At 42.3% G+C, this 19,576-nt stretch overlaps 1 protein-coding gene across 1 annotated transcript; it reads right to left on the bottom strand.

The window, feature by feature from the left end:
* Positions 1-11: 11 nt before the first annotated feature.
* On the bottom strand, positions 12-19,374 carry LOC123752568 (uncharacterized). The gene is made up of 4 exons (XM_069325218.1): positions 18,744-19,374; positions 16,267-16,415; positions 4,663-4,798; positions 12-337 (listed from the first exon to the last, which is right to left on the bottom strand). Exons 1-4 carry the CDS (start codon positions 18,867-18,869, stop codon positions 167-169), a joined length of 582 nt encoding a protein of 193 aa, XP_069181319.1. The 5' UTR covers positions 18,870-19,374; the 3' UTR covers positions 12-166.
* Positions 19,375-19,576: the final 202 nt, after the last annotated feature.

The following is a 19,576-nucleotide window of genomic DNA, read 5'->3' as shown; positions in this document are numbered from 1 at the left end:
TTCTCTCCTACTCCTTTATCCTCCGCCTCATCCTATCCTATCCACCCCATTTGTACCTCTTTTCTATCCCAAGATTCACCTATTCCTGAACCACTCGTGAGCCTCGTCTCCACGTCATCCCCTGGTCCACATTACAGCATCTGCCCCTTCGTGGCGCTGCGACCTCTCACCAGTAGCGTTGGAGGGTCTTGTAGGGAAGGTGTGTAGGGATGCCGTAGACGGCCCTAGAGAGGATCCTGGAGTCTGGCAAGACGGGCTTAGGATGCTGGCGGAAGCGAGGCCCCTTTGTAAGGTAGACGTGACCCGTCGTTGGTCGCCGTATCAAGTAGGTCGTTGCCTGTAGAGACAAAGCCAGGTACCGTTATGGCAAGGTTATTGGAAGCAGTTTTATGTAAAATACTTGGAATCTGTCTTTTTTTTACCACTGCTAGGGGGAAGGGAGTAAGAGGTAGGCTGGTATACACGCCTCTATAGCTCTAGAGGAAAGGATAGCAGCTGAAAGAGGAACATGGAGTGAAGGGAAGGTGCCTATCCATTTCGATCATCAGGGAATCGAACGGAGACCTGCAAGAAGGAAGGCCATCTCTGCACTTTCAGTCCAACTGGATACTAATTCTGATAACTAAGCGTTTTGGAAACGTTACTCCAGGATGTTTAGAACATTTTGAGGGGATCAATGTTTTGTTTACGAGTCTCGTTCACGACTCCCACAATATCAGCAGACGATACACTACGGGATCACCATAGCCCGTGCTGCTTGGAACTTTTTGTTCCAGGTAGCAAATCTTAAACAACAGCAACAGCAGGCGATAACACCCACCCAGACTATGATGTGCTGTACACGTCCATATTACGTGGAGATACTACTGCCTGTTATGACTATTAATATGGATATTACTTCCATATTACTGCCTGTTATGGCTATTAATATGGATATTACTTCCATATTACTGCCTGTTATGGCTATTAATATGGATATTACTTCCATATTACTGCCTGTTATGGCTATTAATATGGATATTACTTCCATATTACTGCCTGTTATGGCTATTAATATGGATATTACTTCCATATTACTGCCTGTTATGGCTATTAATATGGATATTACTTCCATATTACTGCCTGTTATGGCTATTAATATGGATATTACTTCCATATTACTGCCTGTTATGGCTATTAATATGGATATTACTTCCATATTACTGCCTGTTATGGCTATTAATATGGATATTACTTCCATATTACTGCCTGTTATGGCTATTAATATGGATATTACTTCCATATTACTGCCTGTTCTTGTGAGGTGCGAGAGTATTAATATACATTCAAATAGCAGAGCCCCAGAATTGACGACTTCGAGTCAATTAACAGCTTAACAGTTCAAGGTTAACAGATTAATTACCTGGTCAAATACGTTATTTACAGATTAATTGCATACTGGGGTCCTTGACAGTGACCCTCCCCCCCCCTTATTTTTTAAATTTAATTAGTTCACTAGGTAGTTTAATTAGTTTATTGATGCTCCCATTTTGTGGTAAAGTAACCGAGCGGTTATAATTAAGTAGTTAGCGATCTTTTCTCAGCCTTTGTGCAACCACTTCATATAAGGACCCCTTCTTATAATGAACATCTACAGACCCATCCTCGCTAAACGATCGAATCTTGCATAGCATTGCGACCCAAATAGCTCGTTTCCCAGAGAAGTTCGTACAAGGCAAATACACCTCGTTAATGGAGCACCTGGATGTTACGGGTCTACTTATAATAACAGGACATAATATATATATATATATATATATATATATATATATATATATATATATATATATATATATATATATATATATATATATATATATATATATATATATATATATATATATATATATATATATATATATATATATATATATATATATATATATATATATATATATATATATGACAATGTCAGACCACGGAGGAAAATGAAACAGGAATTTCCTTAAGTACTTTCGTATATTAAATACATCTTCAGAAGGAATCTGTCCATTCCTTCTGAAGATGTATTTAATATACGAAAGTACTTAAGGAAATTCCTGTTTCATTTTCCTCCGTGGTCTGACATTGTCACATTCTTAATCACGTGTTTATTTTCGTGATATACACACATATATATATATATATATATTGGCTGACTAGTATGCATGCTGGTTCGGCAGTTAAGCAATATTGACATTTACAGGTCAGCAGTTTTCTGAACGCTGCAGTCTATGAGAGATTGTTGTTGTTATAGATTAAGCTACTCGGAACAAGTTGCCAAGTAGCACGGGCTATGGCGAGCCCGTAGTGGACTTACCTGGCACAGGAGAGGGGCTATGAGAGGTAATGTGGAGAGTGGAATGAGAACGCGACGCCAGTCTCACCCCTCACACCTCACCTCTCACTCCCTCACCTCTCACACCTCAGTCAGTCCTGGTGACCCGGTTTGGCTCCTTGCACAGTTACTCTACCAGTCTACGTCATTTTCTTATTTTATTGAGTATTATTATTTTATTATTTTCCGTTTATTGCTTAATGCTATTCTTATATTCTTAGTTAGTTAGGAGTTTGTTAAATGTTCTGTTCTCAGGCGTCACTGAGACTCTCAGATTTGATTGTATTTACAGCTAATATTTTTTTTTGTCGGGGGAATGTTAAAAATTTTTTTTTTTTGTCGGGGGAATGTTAAAAAAAAAAATTTTTTGTCGGGGGAATGTTAAAAAAATTTTTTTTTTGTCGGGGGAATGTTAAGATTTTTTTTTTTGTCGGGGGAATGTTAAGATTTTTTGTTCTTAACATTATATGTATAACTTGATGGGTGGTCCTGCGGTGCCCGGGTCGCCCCACGTCCCTCAAATCGTCTCGTTTTTGTCTGTCTTCTTCTGTCTGTCTTTCATCTTCTGGCTCTTTACTTCCTGTTCTTTCTATTCTCCTTTTCTGTTTTTTCTTCTTCTCTCTTATAATTAATGTCATATGCAAAAAAAAATAGAATAGTTCTCTTTGGCCTTAAAAAAGAGGAGCGTCTTGGAAGACTGGCAACAGGTCAGTTTTAATTTGAGTTTGTTCTCTTCAGTGGCCCTATAGTGTGATGAATAAAACATTTGTTAATTTTAGTTAAGTGCATATTATTATAATAAAGCAGGAATTCAAAGTATTTAGGGAAATGCATATTAGGCAAAATCATCGTGGGGGGTGAGCAGATGCCCGTGGCATGCTTTTTCTCTCTTGAAATCGTAGCCCTCGCTACGACAGTGTTGGGCACATACCCCACAGAAATCACGGTGCAAAGTTGGGTGAAGCTACTAGCCTCAAGCGTTGGGCCTACAATGAGGGACAGACAGAAGGATATATTCTAATTTAAAGAAATAATTTAAGCGTTTCTAATTTAAGCGTTTGATTATTTCTGTCCATTCTTAGCAACATTCTCGCTAGAGATAAGCATCATACCGGTTGACGGGCAGGTCTGACGACTCTTTAACGACCATCTTACGTAAGGTAAGTGGGTAGTTAGAGACGTATTCACATCTGGCATCTCGCTAAGTCCGTATACACCACCGTGATATTTCACTCAGTCTACCTATTAAGGTTCAGTACTCTATTGCACTTCAGAGTCGTGTATTTACATCTGTGTTACCTGTACAAGAATCTGTACACCAGTTGATTGTGAGAGTTGAGAGGCGGGACCAAAGAGCCAGAGCTCAACCCTCGCAGCCCACCTAAGGTGAGTACTGTTAAAGGTCTCTGAGTCTTCTGTTTCACTGAAGGAAGTTTCTCCAAGGAGGAAGATAAGGAATAGGGAAGAAGATAAGGAATAGGGAATGCGCTAAAACTAATCGAAGATGATGAACAAGATAAAATAGATAGTGAATGCCACGAGAAATATAGGAAAAAAGGTGAAAACACAAGAAAGCATATACAAAGAATTTAAAATAAAACGCAAAGGGGAAGGGGAATGAAGAACAAGATAATACATGTAAAAACGACCACTTGCCCCTGACATAACGACCATGAAACCCTTGCCTAACGACCACCCCCTCGTCTAACGACCACCTAATTTACCATAATCTTGCTGCTCTGATAGCCTGCATCTCCTCTAAGTCCACAAAATCCGCTACACTTGCCAACGTGGCTGCTCCGTTTAGAGTTGAGAATGTAATAGACGTGAACTGCTTTTAGGGGCCCGAAATTGCCTCTCGTGGCTCTAGAGTGGTCCGGAAACGGGTCAGGTGGAGAGGCAAATACATCCAGCAATAGAGGAGGGTTGGGAGAGATGGATGTATGAATGGCTGCAGTGATGGAATGGATGAATAAAGGCAGTGACGGGTGAAAAGTGGATGAAAAATAATTGGATGAACAGGTACATGGATGGATGAATAAAAGGAGAGAGAGAGAGAGAGAGAGAGAGAGAGAGAGAGAGAGAGAGAGAGAGAGAGATGGATGCAGGTAACGGTGAAATTCAGTGGATGATAAGTGAAATAAATCATATACAGTAATGTATATGATTCATAACACATGTATATGATACAAAAATACAAGCTAACGACTGCTAACGACTGCAGTTGAATACAATTAGCCACAGGAGGTGTCAAAAATGCACCGTGACTAAGTCAGAAATTTGGTGCATAACCAACATGATCTTACCAAAGTTCTCTTGGGCAGGACTCCATGAGGATCAGTGTGGGGGTTAACCAAAGCGGTTTCGCCATCAGGAGGTACCAGGTGAAGGATCTCCTTCTCGTCCTCGGGGTCGACATCTGCGTGTTGATGCTGAGGGCTCCTGTCAGGATGAAAAAGGAAGAATAAAGGTCAAATTATTCACTTCTAAGAACTTCTAAAAGATTAGACACTCACTCGCGCCGGGTGAGTGTGTCTACGACGTTGCTAGACAGGTGAGATGTATTATACTATTTTTCATGGAATTTGCTGTTTATTTCTTGTGTTTATACGTTGGTTATGATACGAGATACAATGTTATCTCTCTCTCTCTCTCGAAACACAATGTTATCTCTCTCTCTCTCGAAACACAATGTTCTTTCTCTCTCTCTCTCTCTCATGTACCCAGCTGGCTCTGTAGCTAGCTGAGACTGGGGTCTGTACCCCAAGTGGCTGGGGTCATAATACAGTACCATCAAGGCTCTCCCTCAGCTGCTGTTTGATACAGCATCATATATCCTACATACACATGTGGAGGGCCATATATGCTTTGCAGGTATGTTTTTTCCACGTGTCAAAGTATTTTTAGGCAATTCGGTAAGAGAAGCTATGTATATTATTATTTAAATGGTCAAAGGTGTTATTTGATAATGGGTTAATGGGTATTATTTAAATGATCAAAGGTGTTATTTGATAATGGGTTAAGGGGGTATTATTTATATGGTCAAAGGTGTTATTTTATAATGGGTTAATGGGTATTATTTAAATGGTCAAAGGTGTTATTTGGTAATGGGTTAAGGAGTATTATTCTAAATGGTCAAAGGTGTTATTTTATAATGGGTTAAGGGGTATTATTTAAATGGTCAAAGGTGTTATTTTATAATGGGTTAAGGGGTATTATTTAAATGGTCAAAGGTGTTATTTTATAATGGGTTAAGGGGTATTAATTTAAACGCTGGACAGATTCATCAAAATTTATAACGACGAATCCTTAAGTCTCGGTAACCCATTTCTCGAGAACAAAAATTTGTTGACATCTGTCTTGAAGACATCGGAAACATCTCGTAAGATATCGGAAACATCTCGTAAGATATCGGAAACACTTTAACATCAACGTGCCAGATAACCGACTTTGGATACAAGTTTCCGTGGGACGACACCAAAGTTAAGTTCAATTTCCTAGCCCACGCAAGATTAATGTAATTGAAGTTTAATTACATCTAGTTACTTTTAATCAGTAGCAGCGGCGCTTTGCCCTGAATTTACCTGGTCCCTAAGGCTCAAGTTTTAATTAATTCCTTAAAAGCTGTTAACGGGTGATATTACCCGATCACAACACCTTGTTGATTTTGGCAGTCATAATATTTATATATTTCTAAGTTCGGTAAACATGATGATATGAAAGGCGGGGGGGAAGGAATATTGGTTCCCTGAAGAGGAATGGTTGATAAAAGGTGTATGAAAGAGTGAAAATGAGATTGTTATTAGAGTTTTATTGAGCTGAACTCTTGCAAACTAGGATAATAATCTCTTTAGGGATGACATTATTTCAAACAATGTGGCTTTTTTGCGTTGAAAATTTCCCCTTTCGTAACTTCCTAAGAAGATTCTAGATAATCTGAAATGATCCTATTTGAACAGAGACATATATATAAACTAAACTCAGCTTAATATAATTAATAAAGCTTTATTTAATCAATAAAGTTCTTTTTTTATAAACTGGTTATTTCGTAAATAGTCTATCTCTGCAATGTATCGTGGTGTCATATTCCCAATGTTGCTTTGTCCGGTAGGACGGAGTTATAAAAGTCTGCGACAGTATCAGTGTATTGGGGGAAATCTTATAGTTATCCCTCCATTGTAAATAACGTCTAGTGGATAAAAAACGGGACTTCTGTTATTAGCCAATCAATAAGGTTCGTTTGCTCGAGCCTCGTCATTGACTGTGATTAGCAGCGTGAAATTGATCATAAAATTGTTTTGTTATCAATATATTTTAACCCCTTTATTCATGAAATAATATATTGTATTCATTCAACTCCTAGGTCTAGTATAGTACAGATATGTACTAAACTGAGCCTAATCTTAGGCCTATCTCATGATTAGGCTAAAAAAAAATTAAATTTTGCCCCGAGGGGCGAGTTTTTTTTCAGTTCTTGTCATGCCTGATAGAATTTTAATAGTACAAAAAAAAGGCTTTTAACAATGGATACTGAACTTTAAAGATATATATCAGCTGTACTGATATAATGAACCATTAACCATTAGGTCAGTATGGTAATACCATTACCACCCATTCCCTGCCTGAGACTGATACTAGAGTACGCAGCACTGGCATGGAACCTCACACATCGTGGGGGAAAATATAAATCTTATTACCCTGGAGGAGATAATCAACAGAGAGCATATGATCACGACATATAAGCTACAGACTGGACTAAACAGGCTGGACAAAAAACAAATAGTTAAACAGAATAGGATTGAAAAGATATAGGTAGTAAATATATATAATGGGAAAATGGAGAAAACACTACCCCCCCCCCCCACAACCCCCCCCACACCAACGCTACCACCTCCCCCCCCCCACAACATCCAACACCAACACTACCACCCCCACAACTACCCACACCAACACTACCACCCCACAACCACACACACCAACACTACCACCCCCACAACTACCCACACCAACACTACCACCCCACAACCACACACACCAACACTACCACCCCACAACCACACACACCAACACTACCAGCACATCCTCACACATCTGAACAAAAATAAAAGAGGGTGAAGTAACTAAGTGAAAAAACATCATTAGCGAAATGGTGGAAAATCCTCAGTGGCATCAGCCACAGGCACTGAAGGAGAGTGCCTCTCTCTCTCTCTCTCTCTCTCTCTCTCTCTCTCTCTCTCTCTCTCTCTCTCTCTCTCTCTCTCTCTCTCTCTCTCTCTCTCTCTCTCTCTCTCCCTCTCTCTCTCTCTCTCTCTCTCTCTCTCTCTCTCTCTCTCTCTCTCTCTCTCTCTCTCTCTCTCTCTCTCTCTCTCTCTCTCTCTCTCTCTCTCTAGATGTCCCCCTAAGGTAAGAGTTCACTTAATTGGTATTGCTGATCCGGCTATTCGATTGGTTGATGCAATAACGTGTAGGCTACTATTACTATAACAACCGTGGGAGATGGAACGAGGAAGACAGCGAGAAAGATGCTGATACGAAGATTATATATATGTGGCTTAATATAAGATTATATATGGCTTAATACAAATATATTTGGAGAAGAGGATTACCTCTTATAAGAAGAATTAGAAGAAGAAGAATTACCTCTTATAACAAGGAAACTATTCACCGAGGCAGCGTAGTCAATAAACTCATTCGTATTTGGATTGGTTGAGATTGTGGTCATGTTAACTGCAATTGATGTAAATAAATGTCGAAGATGAGAGGTTAGTTTGTTATCGCTTAGGCTCTTAGGAGTAAACATGGGCATATATGTATATAATCTTGATATCTTGGGCTAGATATCTTGATATCTTCAAACCTTGAAAAAAACATGAGTAAGGATGATTTACCACCTGTATCAGGTGGTCAGTGACCCAATCCTTACACTACCCAACCTCACCAACCACCATTCCTCCCATCCCATACCCACAACAATCACAATCCTGTCACCACCACACCTCACAATCATCTCATCCCTCACTCCAGCTACCACGATCCTAATACCTCCTCCTCCGCCGCCACCACCCCACCACCTCACCACAATCACCTCACATACCCCACCACCACCACCACCACCACCACACCCCTACCCCCCCCCAATCCCAATCCCCCACAAGGTCGGTCTAGGAAGTACAGAGCTACCGACGGAGGCTCCAGTCTTCCTGTTCTCAATGCCTTGTGTCTTAGCAATAATCTTCGAGCATTTTCCTTCACCAATTTTAAGTCGTTTCATTCGTTCCCAACTTTCCTGAATTATTGCTCGCTTTATGGTTCCTATTCCATTTGAAGGGGGAAGGTTTAAGTTGGTGGGAAAGGGTCGGCTTTTTCCCCTTAGGGAGATGGAATAGGAAGACAGCATAGGGTCAGAGATTTTCACAGTCTGCTGCCAACACTTTGAGAGGAAAGAGGTCAGGAAAGGAGAGGAAAACAGAACAATCTCTCATAGGAAGAGTGTCATGATTTTGTTTAAGATTTGCTAGTTGGAATAAAAACTTCCAAGGAGCACGGGCTATGGTGAGCCCCTGAGTGTGAATGGTGTTAGGTCTGCCTCGTTCCCTGGCCATTCACTCAGATTGGTCGGTTCGGCGAAGACCTTGCTTGTTAAGAAGGAGGAGGAGATAGTACATGCTTGCTTGTCTCTGTTCCCCCTTATATCTATCTCTTCAGTGTGTGTCTGTGTGCGCGTGCGTGTCTGCGCCAAGCAGACATCAGTCATAACAAGAGCGGTGATGAAACGCACACAGTAATTAAAATATTTAGCTGCCACAGCGCCATTAAATTGTTATTCACTTTGGTTTAACGTGCCATTCATTCCGCCAGATGCTGAAATGGGATTATTAACTTGTGTAAAGCAATTAAATGCTTAGGTTTCCCCCCTCCCTCCCCCTCGCTCCCAGTATCTCTCTCTCTCTCTCTCTCTCTCTCTCTCTCTCTCTCTCTCTCTCTCTCTCTCTCTCTCTCTCTCTCTCTCTCTCTCTCTCTCTCTCTCTCTCTCTCTCTCTCTCAAAAAGAGAGAGTGGACACCTATCTACGTACTACAATAATAACTTGATTCATATACATTCCAAATATACATTGTAAAGAAATTACTTACAACGGCTGAAGACACAAAAAGTAATTTTATAAACAAATAATTGACACAAGTAATTACAAGTAAATTACAATAAGTAATTACAAGTAAATGACGTGATTTTCAACATGACGAAGAACATTTTATATGACGTGATTGAAGAGACGGATTCAACCACGTTCTCTTAACTAATGGGTCGCGTTCTTCACGTATTGTAAGCTACGTTACAGAGACAACCTATTGTAAAAGGTAATGGCTCACAAAATTCTACATTTTCTATGCATCGGACTCATTAGGTTGGGCGGGTTGCTTGCGTTCGTACGTTTCTGGTTAGGTTAAGTTAGGATAGGTTATACTAGGTTAGGCTAGGTTAGGTTAGGTTAGGTTAGGATAGGCTATGCTAGGTTAGGTTAGGATTGGTTAAGTTAGGCTAGGTTAGGGTAGGTTAGAATGGGTTAGGTTAGGTTAGGTTAGGTTAGGTTAGGTTAGGTTAGGTTAGGATTGGTTAAGTTAGGCTAGGTTAGGGTAGGTTAGAATGGGTTAGGCTAGGTTAGGTTAGGTCAGGAGGTAGGATTTGTTTAAAGATCAGCAAATCAGGGATGCTTCAGGAATGGTTTAAAACTAAGACTGTGCACAGAGTCGGGCTAGTGAGCCCTTCCTTACTGTAAATATACCGGCTTCTTTGGTATAGCAATGACCTCCCATTCTACAAGTCTGAGCTCGATCCCCCGATGGTCCAAGTGGATTAAACGTTACTATCCACAAACGTTTATCTCGCGCGAGCAAATATTTCCCTCAGACGAGCAAACGTTTATTTCCGACGGGACGAAACGATTATCCCAAACGTTTATGCGAGAACCCCCCCCCCCCCCGCCCCCCCCCCCCCCCCCCGCCCTGGCATCTGGTCCACACTGGCATTAAAATAACGAGGAAGACTTCACTCTGAGGCCAAACCACCGCATAGTTGACTTTGCGATGGCAAACAAGGCCTCTCATTGGTGGAAACTTGAGGTAATGGTACGGTTGGCTCTTCTGATTGGCTCTTCAGCATGGGGGAAAGAGATTTGGCAATTTTGGTAATGGTGTTAGAGGAGACGGAGGTTTGTGTAAAACAAATATATATATATATATATATATATATATATATATATATATATATATATATATATATATATATATATATATATATATATGTCGTACCTAATAGCCAGAACGCACTTCTCAGCCTACTATTCAAGGCCCGATTTGCCTAATAAGCCAAGTTTTCATGAATTAATGTTTTTTCGTCTACCTAACCTACCTAACCTAACCTAACCTAGCTTTTTTTGGCTACCTAACCTAACCTTACCTATAAATATAGGTTAGGTTAGGTTAGGTAGGGTTGGTTAGGTTCGGTCATATATCTACGTTAATTTTAACTCCAATAAAAAAAAATTGACCTCATACATAGAGAAAAGGGTTGCTTTATCATTTCATAAGAAAAAAATTATAGTAAATATATTAATTCAGGAAAACTTGGCTTATTAGGCAAATCGGGCCTTGAATAGTAGGCTGAGAAGTGAGTTCTGGCTACTAGGTACGACATATATATATATATATATATATTGTGACGATAATCTCCTTCAAGAGATTGAGCCTGCTCTTCCCTCCAAAATTACGTCTTCACAATTATATAAAAAGACTATGGAAGAAATGTCCAACAACGACAACAACACCAGCACCAGCAAGGCTTGCCAGGGTGAGCAGAAACGTATGCAACCAGCCACCTGTTCGAACTCCAACCACCAAACTACCCGTTGATCGCTACGGCTCCGCTGATTGGTCGCCGGTCTGGCTGCACCTGCACTCGCCCCCAATACTACCTGATGTCTGGGGTCGCCCCAACATCAGTCCTCAGAATGTTCCGTGCTTTCGTAGCCAGCACTCCTCCCAGCTAGACGTTAGCGTGTACTGAGAGAGGTGGTGGCTTTAAGCCAATATTCCAGCACCTCCCACTTACCTTTGTGTTGCACTTCTTGTTATTTTGCCTTAACGTAACTTTTCATTTTGTCATTTAAGTATTCTTATTATTTTGATTCATTGATTTTATTATAAGAATTTGTTTGTGCATTATTTTCATGTTTGATTTATTTAACGTAATTAAAATTTCATTGTTAAAGTTTTACTTGTGTTTTGTGTGTCTTCTCCTTACCTTACCACAGACGAAGTTCCAGTTTTTCTATTTTTTTTTATAACTATGTGACGAGGCCATACCCCTAGCCTTAAACAGCCGAACACCAACGCGTTACCGTCACAATATATATATATATATATATATATATATATATATATATATATATATATATATATATATATATATATATATATATATGCAACCGAGTTAATCTTGCTTTGCTTCCGTAGCTAGAGCCGTTAATAACACCCAAGTCCCAGCTGGGTCTGGGTACAAGATGAACATCCCAGCGGGTTTTCTTCCTATTGGGGAGTGTATTACATGCTGTTATGACGATATGACCACTCACAGGATGAGTGGCGCTGCCCAATAAACTCGCTCCTCGGCCCCCAAGGGTTTGGTTAGTAGTTTTATCATCAATTTGTGGGTTATCTTTTTCTCTCTAGCTCCGAGTGATAAGAGTGAACGTTTGTCTTCCTGGTGGGAAGAGTTCAACTGGGGTCAGCCAATTTGCTATCGTGAGGTTAATTAGACTGTTCCGGCAGGTCAAAGGAAACGAGATATCTTGTGCTCTTTCAGATTGTTCGATACTGGCAATTACGTTAATTAAATGCTGAAGAGTACCGGGACTAAACACTCCAACGTGTGAGTTTCCAACTTTCGTGTTACATGTACTCGAAACTTGATTCATCAAAGGAAGCCTTTGGACTTTCCTCTCTCTGTGAGATAAGCTTCAATCCATTTGAAAAGTCTTCCACTGGCAACCCAGCTGTTTATAAGCTCATCTAGGATCGTAATTCCTCTGTGGGTTGTCAAAGGCTCTCTTTGATGGTAACGTCTACATAGTAATTATCTGTCTTGCGTCTCTCACTTCACTCTTTCTCTTCCTGTTCCTTCTTTTCTTCATTATCGATCTGAATGAAGAAGAATGCATTCATACTCTCGTTATCCATCTTCTCTTTCCTTATCTTCCTTTCTTCTGGTTGGCCTCTCCCTATCTTCCTTTCAGCCAATTTCCTACCCATGAAGGGTCGGTACAGACTCCCTTCCCCCCCCCCCCCCCACTCCACATCTTGATAGTAAAAGTTGTCAAGTTAGGTCAATTTTTGTCTGGGGAGTTGTGTTGACAGAGGCCAAGTTCACTGCTCGGTAAAACTGGAGTCCTGTTCACTCTCTTCACTTCTTTCCCGTAGAGAGGAGATCCATTGCTCTCGTCCACACGACTAGTGTGTGTGTGTGTTTTTGTGTGAGTGGATCTTGTTTCAAACTGATTTTTATGCAAATATTTTGTTGCAATTCGCGTTTGAGTGGTTGTGTGTGTGTGTGTGCGTGTGTGTGTGTGTGTGTGTGTGTGTGTGTGTGCGTGTGTGTGTGTGTGTGTGTGTACTCACCTAGTTGTGTTTGCGGGGGTTGAGCTCTGGCTCTTTGGTCCCGCCTCTCAACCGTCAATCAACTGATGTACAGATTCCTGAGCCTACTGGGCTCTGTCATATCTACATTTGAAACTGTGTATGGAGTGTGTGTGTGTGTGTGTGTGTGTGTGTGTGTGTGTGTGTGTGTGTGTGTGTGTGTGTGTGTACTCACCTAGTTGTGTTTGCGGGGGTTGAGCTCTGGCTCTTTGGTCCCGCCTCTCAACCGTCAATAAACTGATGTACAGATTCCTGAGCCTACTGGGCTCTGTCATATCTTCATTTGAAACTGTGTATGGAGTGTGTGTGTGTGTGTGTGTGTGTGTGTGTGTGTGTGTGTGTGTGTGTGTGTGTGTGTGTGTGTGTTTACACACACACACACCTCTAGAACCTCAAGAGCCTCCATATATTCCATTGAAGAGCACGTCAATCTCTCCCTTACCCCTCAGAAGGAATGACAAGATCCAGTACCTCCCTGCTCAAGAAATCACATGACTCCTCCTCTTTCCCATCTCAAGCAGCAACTCTTTCTTCCCTCGGTGGACAACAGGACCACTTTTCAAAGATGAGAAAAAGAGTTAAATGAGCCGCTGTAAGCCCTTGCTGTTCAAATCTCCAGGAATAATAATATCCCGTATCTCTCTGCACCTATTTGACTACAAGATAAGACTCTTCCCAGTCGTGGGACCGCTAGACCAGTTACTACTGCTCGACTGTCCCTCTGAGACCGTCTTCTGAAACCACCTGTGGGGGGGAGGAGTTGAGTCTTCTTGAATTGCAACCACTTAGGCTCATTATGCCCTTACTCTTCATCTCTTTAGGTACTTAGCGATCAAAGTGCTCATTACCATTTTTTGTAACCTTAACTAATTTCTTTGAACCCTTCGTTCTCTCTCTCTCTCTCTCTCTCTCTCTCTCTCTCTCTCTCTCTCTCTCTCTCTCTCTCTCTCTCTCTCTCTCTCTTCTCTCTCTCTCTCTCTCTCTCTCTCTCTCTCTCTCTCTCTCTCTCTCTCTCTCTCTCTCTCTCTCTTCTCTCTCTCTCTCTCTCTCTCTCTCTCTCTCTCTCTCTCTCTCTCTCTCTCTCTCTCTCTCTCTCTCTCTCTCTCTCTCTCTCTCTTTCTCTCTCTCTCTCCGTCTCTCTCTCTCTCTCTCTCTCTCTCTCTCTCTCTCTCTCTCTCTCTCTCTCTCTCTCTCTCTCTCTCTCTCTCTCTCTCTCTCTCTCTCTCTTTCTCTCTCTCTCTCTCTCTCTCTCTCTCTCTCTCTCTCTCTCTCTCTCTCTCTCTCTCTCTCTCTCTCTCTCTCTCTCTCTCTCTCTCTCTCTCTCTCTCCCTCATCTGTAAAATTACATTTAAACATTCATGTATTCTTTTATACAGGATTTTTCATGCATTTATTTGCATATGGTTTTAAAAAAGTGTTTTAATTGAACAAAAACATATAGAGTGTGTAACTTTGAACTTTGATTTATGTAGTTCGTTGCAACGTGTGCGTTAATTATTGCATGCATTAAACTGATTTGTGTGGCTGGTTAAACGAATCTGCATTATTGGGTTAAGGCGGATATGTATGTTGTTGGGTTAAATGCGTTCGTGTGGTTGGGGCAGACATATTCGTGTGGTTGGGGCAGACATATTCGTGTGGTTGGGGCAAACATATTCGTGTAGTTGGGGCAAACATATTCGTGTGGTTGGGGCAGACATATTCGTGTGGTTGGGGCAGACATATTCGTGTGGTTGGGGCAGACATATTCGTGTGGTTGGGGCAGACATATTCGTGTGGTTGGGGCAGACATATTCGTGTGGTTGGGGCAGACATATTCGTGTGGTTGAGGCAAACATATTCGTGTGGTTGGGGCAGACATATTCGTGTGGTTGGGGCAGACATATTCGTGTGGTTGGGGCAGACATATTCGTGTGGTTGGGGCAGACATATTCGTGTGGTTGGGGCAGACATATTCGTGTGGTTGGGGCAGACATATTCGTGTGGTTGGGGCAAACATATTCGTGTGGTTGGGGCAGACATATTCGTGTGGTTGGGGCAGACATATTCGTGTGGTTGGGGCAGACATATTCGTGTGGTTGGGGCAGACATATTCGTGTGGTTGGGGCAGACATATTCGTGTGGTTGGGGCAGACATATTAGTGTAGTTGGGGCAGACATATTCGTGTGGTTGAGGCGAATATATTCGTGTGGTTGGAGCAAACATATTCGTGTGGTTAAGTCATGAATACAGCACGTTCATTAAACAAAAATAAACATTGAAAAATGACGCCATTTTCGAGGAGTTTAATCATGCGAACGGAATGTGGATTAGGGATTCCGTCTAGCATGCAATCCGGATTACCCAAAACGCTGTCCGCCTGGGTTTTTAGAATGGAAGACTCGTGTGGGTTGAAAAGAGAGCTGGGAATTAACATAATTTTTGCAGTAATTTGATATCGGTCTGAACTGATTATATTGTGTCCACGAAGAGAGTTTTTGAATGCGTGGAGGGAGGGATAATATTTACAAAAAAATAATGTTGAAATTTCTTTGGAAATTTGTTATGTTCATCTTGGTCTGAGCCATTTTTTTTTTTGGGGGGAGGGGGGGGAATTTGTTTGGTGTAAGTACACACGAACAAGCACTCAAGCGAACACGCACACACACACACACACACACACACACACACACACACACACACACACACACACACAAAGGCGGGATCCAAGAGTCAATGCTCGATCCTGCAGACACAACTAGGTAAGTACACACACACACACACACACACACACACACACACACACACACACACACACACACACACACACACACACACACACACACACACACACACACCAGCTGCAGGAGACGGTAGGGGGAAAACATAAGCAAAACAACCCTCCTCCCCCTCCCCCCATTCCCCCCCACTCCCCCACCCAAGATTATAAACAACACAAAAATTCGAGGAACCGAAAGATGGACGCGAAAAATCCGGAGCGGATCTTACTGGCAAACTTAATGGCTTGTAAACTGTGATTGATAACCTCCTCCCTTCCCCCCCCGAACCCCCCCCCCCGAACCCCCCCCTCCTTCCCCCTCTCCATCCCTCCCCCCCGAACCCCCCCTCCTCCTTCCCCTTCTCCATCCCTCCCCCCCGAACCCCCCCCTCCTTCCTTCCCTCTCCCCATCCCTCCCCCTATCCCCCACATTCTCCCCGCCCCCCCCCCCCAGCACTCACCTGGGGATGAAGACGATGCCGTCCGGAGCCTCGATCCCCAGCTGGTCGTGCACGTTGTGATGGAGCCGCTGCTTGGTGAAGGCTGACTGGGGGATCACGCCCCCCAGGGCAGGCAACACTGCTTCCCGGTAGATCTGTCGCTTCTTCAGCTGCGGGGGGTGAGAACACTGTTACTGGGGGGGTGGGGGAGTGGGGGGTTGTTACTGGGGGAGAGGGGGAGGGGGTTGTTACTGGGGGGGAGGGGGAGGGGGGTTGTTACTGGGGGAGAGGGGGAGGGGGTTGTTACTGGGGGGAGGGGTAGGGGGGTTGTTACTGGGGGAAGGGGATTGTTACTGGGGGAAGGGGTTGTTACTGGGGGGGAGGGGGTTGTTACTGGGGGAAGGGGATTGTTACTGGGGGGAGGGGTTGTTACTGGGGGGGAGTGGGGTTGTTACTGGGGGGAATAGGATGTACTGGGGGGGGGAAGGGTGTTGTTACTGGGGGGAGGGGGAAGGGGTTGTTACTGGGGGGAGGGGGGTTGTTACTGGGGGTGAGGGGTTGTCACTGGGGGAAGGGGGGGAGGGAGGGAGGGGTTGTCACTAGGGGAAGGGTAGGGGGAGGTAGTTGCTACTGGAGGCAGGGGGGGAGGGGGCTGATATCTGGAGAGGGGGGGGGTAGTTACTGGTATCAGTTGGGAAAGGGGTGAGGGAGGGAGAGAGGCGACAACAGTAGGGGGTTTGTTGTCGAAGTTCACCTGTATGTTGCAAAGCAAGATTTTGCATGGTAGGTGTTGTTGACCAGTGTTGCAAGAGGATCTCTGGGTTTTGCTGGGGTGGGGGGGGAGAGGGGGGGTTAATGGCAGGTGCTGTGACTGGTAATGGGTGTGCAGTGTGGTGGTGAATGGTAATGGGCAGACTCGTCATAATGGGAACACCCATAAATTAGACAACCTCGCCAAAACATTAATATATATTCCTCCTTAAATTTTAAATTCATATTCAGTAACATTTTTTACAAAATGGTTATGCCTATTTAATTTAATTTATAGAAAAAAACATTAAATTATTAAGTTATAGAAGAAAATCTAATCATAAGCCTAACATGAAATTATTAAAATTAAATACTGTTAAAAAAAAACTTTCTAAAAGTTTTCTAAAAAAAAAAAAAAGACGTTTCTAAAAGGTAGACATAACAAATTACTTAATAATAGGGTCCTGTAGCACAGTAGTCTTCGTCCTCGGGTCGAAATTTGTTAGGGAACAATGGTTCAATTCGCTGGCAGGACAGAAACAGTTGTGCACGTTTCTGATGCTTCTGTTCACCTGGGAGTAAAATGGGCACCTGGGATTTAGGCAACTGTTGTTGTTGTTGTTGTTGTCTGCATCCTCGGGAAGGCCAAGTTGTTAACCCAAGTCCTATGAAGACCTCTCTAAGCCTAAGTCCTATGAAAACCTTGATGAGCCTAAGTTCCGGCTTCCTGTCCCGGCCTACGTACAAATTGAGATCGTACTTTGTACAAATTTTTAATTGAAAAAATAATTACAGATAAATTAAGTCGTCTACTTTTTTATATCTCAAACTTAAACGCTTGCTTACTCGTCACAGGAGATGCACTTACACACACTTAACACACACTTACACACTCTTAACACACTTACACACTCTTAACACACTTACACACACTTTACACACTTACACACACTTACACAAACACCTAACACACTTCCGTAAGTAGCGTTCTCATTACACATTCTGAATTGTCAAATTTTCCCCTAAAGCAAGATTGACGATAAAAGTTTCTCATTACTCTCATAGTTCGAGTTCTCGAGAGACCAGCAGCAGCAGAGTCCTGTCAAAGTTCCTGACCTGAGTAATGGGTGACCCAGACGAGGTCAAACTTCTCACTAATCCTCCATATTTAACAATTTAGAAGCCGTGATGTACTGTGTCAAAATATATATTAGATATTAGGTTTTTACAGCAACACAAATCAGGTGGGATTGTTTGTAAACACAGTGAGCCACGTGGGACTGGTTGCAGACACAGCAGGTCATGTGGAGGTGTTTGTAAACAAATACACCACGTGAGGGACTAGTTGCAGACACAGGGGGGTCATGTGGAGGTGTTTGTAAACAAATGCACCACGTGGGGGACTAGTTGCAGACACAGGGGGGTCATGTGGAGGTGTTTGTAAACAAATACACCACGTGAGGGACTAGTTGCAAACACAGAACATGTTTGACTGTATTATAAGGGGACCATTTCATGAACAGGCAAGTCAAAAGGTCTTATTTATAAACTGCACAAAAAATTTTGTGGTATATTACACGTGAGTTGAACATATTGATCGGAACATGTAGAGAGAGAGAGAGAAAGAGAGAGAGAGAGAGAGAGAGAGAGAGAGAGAGAGAGAGAGAGAGAGAGAGAGAGAGAGAGAGAGAGAGAGAGAGAGAGAGAGAGAGAGAGGCTATCTAAGAACGTTTCTCGAAACGGCTTACCTCAGATTCCCTCTGAGGGTTCTCTGCTATCGTCGACGACGCCCACACGCCCACCACCAGCAGAAGGGACGCCCACGCCCTCACCCACCCGTTTGACCAGCTACTCCTTCTCGCAGGGCGTTCCATGGCTGATCAGACTTCGGTACTGGTATTCGAGGGTCTTAAGGCTCAGTCCTAGGTACTCTGAATTCAATATACTGTATGTAGGTCCTCGTAGGAACTCGTAGGAACTCGTAGGAACTCGTAAGTCACTCGTAAGTCTTGCAGTGATTCGCAGGTACTCCGGTTAACTTATATCTCTTAAAGAAACTGAAATCGTTTTCACTTCTGTTTTGCTTACAAATTGATCTCAGTTTTTTAGGCTATTATTTAATTTTTGTTAATTTGTTTTACTCGTAATTCCCACTGATGTTATTGTTAATGTTTCGCTCTTGTTACACTGTCATAACATCTCTCTTTGTCCAACATCTTTCTCTCCTCTTTCCTGCTTCAGTTTTCATTCATGGTGATAATTCATTTCTATTTATTCCTATGTCCGCGAGATTCACTTTACCATCGTTCATTGAAACGAACAATCACTCTCTATTTCGCAGAAAAAAATATACTCCTGTAAATATAATCAGTTGCTTTAGATTTATTAATAATAAAAACTCTTAATGTATTTAACACATACAAGTAATGACGATGTATTAATGTATCAATATGACCGACATACGACTGAAAGGGGAAAAAAAACGTAATTAAGTTAGTTGACATCAGCCAAAAATGAGTTGAAATCAGGTTTAGGTAAGGTTAGGTTAGGTTAGGTTAGGTTAGGTTAGGTTAGGTTAGGT

Source organism: Procambarus clarkii, chromosome 15 (assembly GCF_040958095.1).
Source record: "Procambarus clarkii isolate CNS0578487 chromosome 15, FALCON_Pclarkii_2.0, whole genome shotgun sequence".
Lineage (NCBI taxonomy): Eukaryota > Metazoa > Arthropoda > Malacostraca > Decapoda > Cambaridae > Procambarus > Procambarus clarkii.
Note: the sequence above shows the minus strand (reverse complement) of the source record. Positions and strands in the feature narration are given on the sequence as shown.

What these genes read in the sequence shown, in the direction of transcription:
- LOC123752568 (XM_069325218.1), bottom strand. Translation starts at nt 18,869, where the DNA reads ATGGAACGCCCTGCGAGAAGGAGTAGCTGGTCAAACGGGTGGGTGAGG. An exon ending in ACCCTCAGAGGGAATCTGAG is followed by an intron (nt 16,416 to 18,743) that starts GTAAGCCGTTTC and finishes CACCCCCCGCAG; the next exon opens with CTGAAGAAGCGACAGATCTA. An exon ending in TCCTGCCCAAGAGAACTTTG is followed by an intron (nt 338 to 4,662) that starts GTAAGATCATGT and finishes TTGTCTCTACAG; the next exon opens with GCAACGACCTACTTGATACG.